The sequence below is a fragment of the Bufo gargarizans genome, chromosome 6 (assembly GCF_014858855.1).
Source record: "Bufo gargarizans isolate SCDJY-AF-19 chromosome 6, ASM1485885v1, whole genome shotgun sequence".
NCBI lineage: Eukaryota > Metazoa > Chordata > Amphibia > Anura > Bufonidae > Bufo > Bufo gargarizans.
In genome coordinates this window covers 78,231,045-78,242,130 of record NC_058085.1, presented here as the reverse complement: position 1 = coordinate 78,242,130, position 11,086 = coordinate 78,231,045, and the positions used below count along the sequence as shown (strand labels likewise).

At 46.9% G+C, this 11,086-nt stretch overlaps 1 protein-coding gene across 1 annotated transcript; it reads left to right on the top strand.

The window, feature by feature from the left end:
- Positions 1–3,364: 3,364 nt before the first annotated feature.
- NPB (neuropeptide B) lies at positions 3,365–5,388 on the top strand. The gene is made up of 2 exons (XM_044299907.1): positions 3,365–3,682; positions 5,104–5,388. The coding sequence occupies exons 1-2, from the start codon at positions 3,401–3,403 to the stop codon at positions 5,230–5,232; spliced, it is 411 nt and encodes a 136-aa protein (XP_044155842.1). The 5' UTR covers positions 3,365–3,400; the 3' UTR covers positions 5,233–5,388.
- The last annotated feature ends 5,698 nt before the right edge of the window (positions 5,389–11,086 follow it).

Sequence of the window (11,086 nt, the reverse complement as noted above, 5' to 3'; positions counted from 1 at the left end):
ACTGCCAGACATGACTCTACAATGCACTGGAAGACATTTTGTCCATATGACAGATTTTGAGAGGAAGCACATTATTGGACTGAGAGAAGCAGGATTGTCATTTTGATGATTTGTAGGAGGTGTTGGGAGAGGTGGTTACGTGAGGGCATGCACATATGGCGAACAGGATCCGGATGGCCAGACAGACCACAAGTAGAGAGGATCCTACGACAAGCATGAGCAGCTCCCACAGTTTCGTTGTTCACCATCCAGACACTGGTGGCGTCTTCATCACACACCCCGGTCTCTGGCCGGACAATTTCCAGGTACTTAGCACAAGGAAATTTGGTGTTGTCGCCCATTACATGTCCTACCATTGACAGCCAGGCAACGTCGCTTTCTTTTTCAGTGGTCTCGTTACCACTGGAACCATATCTCCTTCAGTGACAAATCCAGGTTCTGTTTGGGATCCTAAAATGGTTGGGTTTGTGTATGAAAGCCTTGTGGTGAGCACTTCAATCCTGCCTTTGCTGTGGAGCAACACACTGCCCCATCTGTTGGTGTGATGATCTGGGGAGCCATCGAATTCTCCCATCGGTCACCTCTAGTAGAGAGACGAGGGACACTAACAGCTCAGCGATATGTGCAGGACATCCTACAACCACGTGTGTTATCTCTTATGGCAGGACTTCCAACTGGCATTTCTCAGCAGGATAATGCTCGCCCACAAACACAGCAAGGGTTTCCCAGGAATGCCTCCTCCATATTGCAACACTTCCTTGGCTGCCCGGTCACCAGATTTATTGTCAAGTGCACATTTATAGGACCAGCTGGGTCACCAGCTTCAGCAACCTATGTGTGCAGGATCTAGAGGCCCAGCTGCAACATCTGTGGGCAAATGTGCTGCGGGATACCAGGAACCATGTAGAAAGAGGGAGGTGCTCATGCCGCTCTACAGAGCACTAGTGAGACCTCATTTGGAGTATTGTGCTCAGTACTGGAGACCATATCTCCAGAAGGATATGGATACTTTGGAGAGAGTTCAGCTACTAAACTGGTACATGGATTGCAGGATAAAACTTACCAGGAAAGATTAACCTTAACATGTATAGCTTGGAAGAAAGATGAGGCAGAGGGGATATGATAGAGACTGCTAAATACATAAAGGGAATCAACAAGGTAAAAGAGGAGAGAATATTTAAAAGAAGAAAAACTGCTACAAGAGGACATAGTTTTAAATTAGAGCAGCAAAGGTTTAAAACTAATATCAGGAAGTATTACTTTACTGAGAGAGTAGTGGATGCATGGAATAGCCTTCCTGCAGAAGTGGTAGCTGCAAATACAGTGACGGAGTTTAAGCATGCATGGGATAGGCATAAGGCTATCCTTCATATAAGATAGGGCCAGGGGCTATCCATAGGATTCAGTATATTGGGGAGACTAGATGGGCCAAATGGTTCTTATCTGCCGACACATTCTATGTTTCTATGTCCCAGATCCCAATTTGTGGATAACCCTAATCATAAAATAGGATGAAGGACAGAATGAGCCCCTGAACGCTGTCACACTGACATTGGGAGCCCTGTAATATCGGCAGGGAGCAGTGCCTTTCCCCGCACATTAGATGGTGCATACTGGCATGTGCAGGAGTATGGCTACAGAAGTAGGTGCCACTCTGCAGGCAGCAGTGACCGCCCGCCCTGTCTACCCAACCAGTCAACCCCTCACTACGTCTATGCTTGGACTGGCAGCTAGACACCTCTCCAAGATAAGAAGAAAGGGCATGTGGTTGGCACTATGACTTCAGCCAGCAATAATATGGGGAGAGTTGGCATAGTGCAGTTGTTGACACCAATACAAGGGGAATGTAGTTAGCTGTTCCTTATGCCCTGCATCAGATATTGCAATGGGCACACTGTGACTGTCACTATTATTGTGGCAGACACAGTTGTTTTGCCTTGTGACGGTCAACGTTATGGGGGCACTGCGGCAGGTACTATTATGGATGCACAGGATCTGGCACTGGTTTGGGGAGTCTGTGACTGGTAATCTTATGGCATTAGTTCAAACGAATGGTAGCTGAGCTGCAGTACCTAGCACGGCCACTACACAGTGGATGGAGCTGTACTTCCGGCTCTGTTCTCTGCGGCTGCTGCAAACTGTTGCCAGACCCTTCTCCAATCAGACCTATCCTGAGGACAGAATCAATATCTATAACTTGGGAAACATATTTAAAGGGGGTTTCTGAGATTTTAGGGAAGGCCTGTCCTCCGGATAGGTAATCGGTATCTGATCGGTGGGAGTCCGACACTTGGGACCCCAGTGATCAGCTGTTTGAGAATGCACCGACACGCCTGTGAGCGTCGCTCCCTCCTCCCAGCTCATCAAGAACAGTGCCGTACATTGTATAGTGGTTGTGCTTGGTATTGCAGTTCAGCTCCATTCACTTTTATAGGGCTGAGCTGCTCCTAGGTCACATGACTAGGCAGGAAAAGGGCGCGGCCCTACTGCGAGCACCTGTGCCTTCTCAAATAGCTGATCGGTGGTCGTCCCGGGTGTCGGACCCCCACCAATCAGAAACTGATGGCCCATCCAGAGGAAAACCCCTTTAAATGATAATGGGACCTCTAAATACATTCCTCTGAGGGGCCCATGCTGTAGTCAAGGAACCTGGGACACCGTTCACACCGCTCAGTCTTTTTAGTACTGGACGCCACAGCAGGATTTTGTTTAGCGCTTCTATGTCCTACGTTGTCTGCCGCCCTATATGCTACCGGAAATAAAAACATCTTGTGAGTCACAGCACATTGACCGAGATAAGAAGCAATCGATTCATCAGATGTCGGATTATCCGCAAGTGTCAGATCAGGGGGCAGCTGATATTGGAGATACGAGGAGTAATGGTCTGGGAGATTGCGATGGGGGGGCGTGACAGCGCACACATACGGCGATCTGCCGCAGTGTCTCCCAGGGACACAATATGTTTCCAATATGTTCTCACTTGACAGAATCAGTTATGCGGCTTCTTCCCAATCACTTCTGGTTAGCTGGGGAGCTGTGCACGCAGCATCTGTCACCGCGTAGACCGGCTTTTTGGGTCATTGTCATATTGCAATCAGAAGTACTGATTCTTTATCACTTACTAACCATTCAAATGATATCTGTCACTTGGCAGAACATCTCCATATCCCTCGCCCTGGGCTTCTCCTCAGATCTACTGACTGATCAGAGAGCTGTCATGGGCTTAATATGAGGATAACAACATCCCTCCACCACCCCCCCGCCCCGTCATCTCCCACCTCGCCATCCTCCCCTCCCGGTCTGAGCTGGCATGCACACCCCTCTCCTCTATAAAAGTCTGCTACTCTTTCCTCCTTTAGAACTCTTTCCTCACGACAGCCCAGAGCTCCACGTCTTCGCCATGCTGTCTCTAGGCTCTCGCTCTTCGCTGCGTCTGACCGTGATATGCAGCGCCCTCGCTCTGCTGCTCTCCTGCCAACGCGCCAACGCCTGGTACAAGCAGTCCACCGGCCCCAGCTACTACTCTGTGGGAAGAGCGTCGGGGCTGCTGTCCGGTATCCGCAGATCTCCGGATATTCGGCGCTCAGAGCCTGAAAACGCGGGGGAGAGCGCCGAGAACATGGAAGACAACTTCTTGAACAACTTTGGTAGCCAACGGCAAGGAGCGCTTCTCAAAAGTATGGTGAGTATCTGTTGTACCCTATGGGTTGGTTGCCTGGTCCGAACTGCCATTGTTGTTAATGGGTCTGGTTAGTCTTCCTTTACACTGTGCAGTCTTTTGAGTCGAAGCGAGAAGTGGATCCAGAAAGAAGGAGAAGGACAAGTCCTTCCTTTATTTTTCCAGTTTCTATTCAATACACTTCTGGCTTTGGCTACAAAAAAACTGCACATGTGATTACAGCCGTATGTTAGATGAACGTCGGCTGAACCTGCTGATTTTCGGCGGGACCAGCCGTCCATTTATGTGTGTGTGGCGGTATCCCAAGACTCCCCCAATGGCAGATGTCTGGGGGAAGAAAGATCAGGCATTTCTTATTTCATATCAATCTCAAGATGGAGGAGTCTGGCAGCCGATTATTCCCCTCTCCCCATTAAGAACACATGCATGCTCAGTCAAACTGAGCATGCACGTGCAAGCGGGAGGTCAGGGGGAATAGACAACAACTCTCAAAAGCAGGGATCAGCAACCTCCACCCTCCAGCTCTTCTGAAACTACAACTCCCAGAATCCTCCTTTTACTTCTGTGGGAGTTACAAGAACAGCCGAGTGAGTACGTATGCTGGGAGTTGTAGTTTCACAACAGCTGGAGGGAGGAAGGTTGCTGAGCCCTGAATTTAAGTGCAAGGACTCTTTTAGGTTACAAATGATAACTAAGGGGGGCATTTATAAAACTGGTGTAAAGTAGAACTGGCTTAGTTGACCATAGGGACCAATCAGATTCCACCTTTCATTTTTGACAGCTCCTTTAAAAAATGAAAGATGGAATCTGATTGGTTGCTTGACCACTTAACTACTCCTCTCACTGGGGAATATTGATCAGGAGAGTACAGGGAGATGTTGCCCATAGCAACCAATCAGATTTCACCTTTCATTTTCCAGAGACCCATTGGAAAATGAAAGCAGCATCCTGATTGGTTGTTTCAAGACTATTACACTAAGGGTTTCCATAGGGGAAGTTATTCATATCTCAGCTTCAGCATTCACTTATCCATAATTTTGGCCACTTTTTTTTTTAAAGTAAAAACCAAGTCCATAATAGTCAATGCCCCCCAATGGGTGCAAATCTTTTCTCCATGTTCACAACCTTTGTATGCTGTGGAGCAGGGATGCTCAACCTGCAGCCCTCCAGCTGTTGTAAAACTACAACTCCCACAATGCGCTGCTGTAGGCTGTTCAGGCATGCTGGGAGTTGTAGTTTTGCAACAGCTGGAGGGCCGCAGGTTGAGCATGCCTGCAGTAACAGAGCTCAGAGAATTGTATACATGGTATATCTATCTACCATCATCTATCTATATTATATATAAATATTCCACATTCTTGTCACAGCGCTATGGTATATGTCGGTGCTATATAAATCTCATCATCTCTTCTCTTTCTCCGCAGGCTCTGTGTGTAAAAGATGTCTCCCCGAACCTCCACAGCTGCGAGCTGCTCCCCGACACCTCCAGCACCTTCCAGTGCAAAGCTCAGATTTACCTGTCGCTGGACAGCTCCGACTGCCTCAACCCCTGACCATACCGCCACCCCAGAGACTGCCACGCGCCATTCCTAATTCCGCCGGACCCCTGAGCTTTAGATTAGGGGCCAGACGTTTGTGTAGATTTGTACTTGATTCTGTATCTGCTGCATTAGAACATTATGGTTCGACTAATAAATGAAATACACGGATGACTTGCCTTCTTGTGTGTGCGTGCGTCAATGTGTGCGTGTGAAAAGACCAGTGGCGGTATACGCAATTTCGGATGCAGAGACAAAATCATAAGTGGATGCAGAAGGGAAGAGAAGTGTATTTCTCATTCCTTTCGAACCCAATGTTGGCTTTGGCTAAAAAAGTCGAAATAAAAAATACACATGACTCACCTTCTTGTATCTGGGTGCATCAGTGTGTGCGGGTGATAAGACAGGTGCAGCACACTATGGCGGTATACGCAATTTTGAACGCAGAGACAAAATCAGAAGTGGATGCAGAAGGGAAGAGATGTATACTTCTCTTTCTTTTCGAATACACTTCTGGCTTTGAAAAATTTAAAAACCTGCACATGTGATTCCAGCCTGTATCATGCACGTGAAAAACCGGTATGAGCCCCTGTGAAGTGGAGCGTACTTACCAGGGCTGTGGAGTCAGGGTCGCCGAGTGGAAATGCACCGATTCCATCTCTGACATAAAAATATGACATCATAATGAAGCACATATTTAACCAAAGTGCCTATTACTAATACCTGAGCCTTTTGTAAAGGAGCTGGCGTCTGAGTCGGAGTGCGAAAAAATGCCGAAAATTTGGCTCAAAGCCTTCCTCGGTCTGACAACAACCATCTACGATAATTATCCCCCACGTAGATGTAGCCCACCCAAGGACGTGGCTAATAAACAGGCAAACACCTGCACTCCATACGTATCTAAAGAAAATGCGAAAAGCAGAATTCGCTGGTCCATTACCTCACACACGGGCAGATCTATGAGGTAATACTGAGTGGATGTGACAGGTCTAGTCTGTTAGTAATACAAATCCCCCCCGGTCTCCAGCTGCTGGAATTTACATACAAATAACCTTCTCTCGTGCGGTTTTATTCGCCTTCTAGATCTGATTTATGTCAGCGCCGATCTAATTGCGCTTATAATCTCCGTCGTCCAAATAATGCATAAATAATATCTTGTTCCCGGGCGTCTCCCTCTGATGAACATCTCCCCATCACCAGACACCTGCCAGGGACTCGACGCCAAGCGCCCTCCAGGGGGCGAGAACCGCAGCCGTGTATTCCAGTAAAGGAGCGGTCATCCGTCAATGTATGGGCGCCCAGGAGCGATGATCAGACACTTTGTTAGTAGAAGATATAAAAGTGCCCCCCCCCACACACACACGTCTCAGGGAGTCTCGGTGACATTATCCGCTGGTCCATGGCGCGGTAATTAAGAAGCAGATAACGAGGGTCACGGTGCATCTAATGTGCGCCTTTAATCATCAGATCAATTCCAAAGTAATTTTCCACTTTCTGATTGGAATAACTAAGAAAACTGTACATGATTCCATACCGCAGGCTGTCACCTTGACGGGGACGGACGGGGGCGGATGAAAGCGCACATTTTAGCATTATGTGGGGGGTGGACGACGAGTGCACGATGGGGGTTTTCCAGGTTTTTTTTGTAATTAAACCTTAATCGCTATCTAATGATAAATTCTGCAACTTTGGAATACACTTGATGTTTCATTTCTATCTCAAGATCTCCGTTTACTGTCAGTGGATGAAAACATTTTTTGTTGCATCCAGAGGCTGTACATCCCTAATCTCATAGAAGAGAGGTGGATACAGTCTAGGCCAGGGATCGACAACCTTAGGCACTCCAGCTATTGTGAAACTACAACTCCCAGCATGTGCAAACATGCTCTGCTGTTCTTCTAACTCCCACAGAAGTGAATGAAGCATTCTTGGGAGTTGTAGTTTCTGAACAGCTAGAGGGGGCTGATTCATGGTCTAGGCCTGTGATGGCTGACCTCCAGCACGCCAGCTGTGGTAAAACTACAACTCCCAAGATGCACACTTGCTTGGCTGTTCTCAAAACTCCATAGAAATGAATGGAGCATGCTGGGAGTTGTAGTTTCACCCCAGCTGGAGTGCCGGAGGTTAGCCATCACTGCTCTAGGCAGTCCTCTTAAAGCAGGGATGCCTAACTTGCTGCCCTCCGGCTGTTTCAAAACTACAACCATCCATCATGCCTGGACTGCCTACAGCTATCAGGGCATGCTGGTAGTTGTAGTTTTGCAACAGCCAGAGGGCCGCTGGTTGGGCATCCCTATCTTAGAGCCAATCAAAAGCAGCAGATGTCTCTTAAAGGGGTTTTCCAGTTTGCATCAACATCCTATAAAATAATCATTTATGGAGGCAGCTGTAATTTTGTAATGTATTTCCTTTACCTTTATTACTCCGATCTTCCGTTCTGGGCTGTGGTCACATGACATGACCATGTCCATGCCATGCCCTCTTATTTCCTGTGTAAATTATTTGGTATCATGGACTGGGTCGTCAGTCAGACCAAAGGCTTCACCGTCAGTGATGGCCAGTTCACTGTGTACGCCCGCGAACACATGCGAGCTGCCATCTTAACTCACAAGTCCGGAGAGGCGCAGGTAAGCCCTTTCCTGTGCCTGTGCTGCGAGCCGGTCTGAAACAAATGCGGTCACCGGTTTATCACGGCCATTTTTGGTCCTTTTTCTGGCCATCTACCCATTTTTAATGGCATTTTTGCATTCGTTTTTAACGGCCATTAAAAATGGATGTAGTGTGTTGTCATTTTTTTTTTAACCCAACCCCTGCAGTGCCCTTAGTATAAATAATGCCCCCCTGGACATCCAGTGCCCCCCCCCCTTAGTGCCCAGGATATCTAGGTGCCCAGTATACACGAGCCCTTACATAAATGGTCAGTATGATCCTGTTGTAGTAAGGTCAAGCAGAGACACACAACATTATAAATCACTATAATGCCGTGCGCTACTGCAGGTCCAGAACGGAGGATCACGCTCACACACGGAGTACGATTCCCGCGATGACCTTGCTTGTGTGAAACAGCCCTAAGGGGCAGCGCGCTCGCCAGCCCTTTCAATCAGCTGATCAATTGGGGGGGGGGGGGGGTAGGTGGGTCACATCTCTAGACCATAAAATGGGCTTCCAGGTATTTTGAGGTGGAGATGCTCCTTACCATCATTTGAAATCTGGTGACCACACACGTTTCATTGCCCCTGTGGGCTCAGGATGACCCTCTGGTAATGAACCGGACGCAGCAATGATTTGTCACACCAGCGTCTCCATTATAGTGGTAATTATACGGCTAGACTCCTTCACGTGTCCATTCCTGGATTAGTCATTTGTCAGGGTGAATTATTCTTATTAATGACAGGTCAGGGTTAATCTGACATTCTGCTGCAGCTCTCGCCCCCGCAATCCTCCACGGACACCTGCCTCTTCCACGTACATGCAGGTCTGACAGCTCAAATCAAGGTTAGGTCTCTGATCCCTTTTTTTGGGGGGGAAAGTGTAGTAACGACAGATACGGCAACCCCAGTAATTGTGAGTGGAGTAGTTTGCTATCCAATAAAGGAATATGACTTTTAATACTTTAAAGAGAATAAGAAAATCACAAGAAGGATTAGAAAAGGGTTGTCCAAGATGAGTTATCCTTAGACCATGCCATGAATACCTGATCGGTGGGAGTCCGACACTCGACCAATCTGCTAAAAGTCGGTGCTAGAACTACTCGGCTCCATCCATCGTCTTGTAACCGGAGCTGGGTACTGCAGAGCTGCTCCCATTGAAGTAAATGGGAGCACGGCTGCCGTTACCAGCTCTGTCCACTACACAATGGGTGAAGCTGTGACGTCCTGGCGCTGGAGCTACTCTGGGACAGCTGATGGGTGGGGGTTCAGGGTGTCATACCCCTGCTGATTAGCTAGTGATGGCTTATCCTGAGGACAGGCCATCAATAATAACGTCCTAGACAACCCCGTGCCAGCCGGGCCCGTGCTGCGGTCCACAATGCACGGGCACGACCGTGGGGCAGCCGCATGCCGATCTATTCACTTGAATGGCGTCCGCAATCCGCAGCGCAAAACAGAACCTGTGACTTTGATTGCCAGCTTTGGAGACCATAATCAATCAAGTCAGGTTATATTCACAAACTGTAGGCTTGGTGGAGAAATTTCGGATTTTCACTCCCTGCCTTCCCTGAGCCATATCTTTTATTTTTATCCTTTTTTTTTTTTCAGGACAAATTAAATTGCATTTTCCAACGGCACCATTTAATATTGCATACGATGTAGTGGGAAGCTGGAAAAAAATTCAAATGAGGTGGAATTGGGAAAAAACAAACAAATCCACAACAGTTTTATGGGTTTTGGTTTTCACTCTCTGGTAACTTTTTTTTTTATAGTTATGTGCGAGGGCTCATTTTTTTGTGGGGCAATCTTAACCTTGATACCATTTTGACGTGTGTATTTTGATCACTTTTTATTCAATTATCTTTTTTTCTCTGTTATGTAGGACAAATACATTTATGTTTTAATAGTAAAGGCATTTTGGGACACGTCGACAGCCCCCCTAAAGCAAAAACCCACCAACTATGGCGTTCGCTCCTCTCTGGAGAGGGAGCCATCTTAAAACGACACTACTGTAGTTATACGGCAGTAGGGAAGTGGTTAAATCACCTCTCCTTCACACATAATGAGTGTCTTCTGCTCCGTTGTAAAGCCCTTGGAACAAAAAAAAAGCTAGTTTTTGTACTCGCTATACATATCAATTACCTACAGGGGGGTCTTGAGCTGGGGGCCCCCTTTATGATGTTCATTTGCAGTAATATAGCATATGAACAGGGGGAAATGTATCAAACTGGCGTAAAGTAGAACTGGCTTAGTTGCCCATAGCACCTTTCATCTTCCAAAGGAGCTGTGAAAAAAGAAAGGTGGAATCTGATTGGTTGCTATGGGCAACTAAGCCAGTTCTATTTTACTCTGTAGCACCATCCAGTCGCACTTGTTAGGGGCATAATATAAACACTCATTTAAGCCTCATTCTTATCAGTAAGATAAGAACTGAGCTATAATGTCAGTGAGCAGAGATAAGGAGCCTGTCAGCTCTCCAGATGACAGAAAATCCACAGGCAGCTAGTAGAGCATCTCCGCTCTGTACAGAAAAAGGGTTCCATATTGTTAATAAAGACCAATTGAAAAAATGATTTTAGCTTAAAAAAAAAGTACAATGCAATAATAATAATAAAAAAGCCCCCAAAGGTGTACATGCCTTTAAGGAGTTTTCCACCTGAGAAATGAAGTCTTTAGCTACCATAGCATTGCTTAGACTGGAATCAATGCACGCACTACTCAGCCGAGAGCAAGATTAATCTAGGTATGTACAGGTTTACTGCCTCTGGAAGTGTTCTCATTCACGGACAGCAAACTAATATAAAAATGCAAGGAATTGACATACAAAATCTAGGAGAAAGTTACAGAATAGAGTGATTAAGTGTTAATGACAAAATAGAAATAAGCCCTCTAAGGGCGCTTGACGTGAGTGCTCCATCCCCTCAGCTGCCCGATTCTCTAGACTAGGCACCTGTGGTAATGAGCTTGGTGGAGAAGGTCTCCAGATCATCAAGGCTTCTGCTACCTCGAGCTCTCATTAAAAACAGGGGAGGAACCGCTGATCAGTAATTGCAGATATAATTGAAGGTTGTGAATGAATCAACATCAGACACCAAAGATCAGAACTGGTGGGAGGTCGCCTTCTGTGGGCAAAGCTCCGGCTACAAATACCAGCACTAGCCGTACAAAGTCAGGAAGGTTAAAAGTTTGGAAAGTCATCAGACCTAAACAACGCAAGA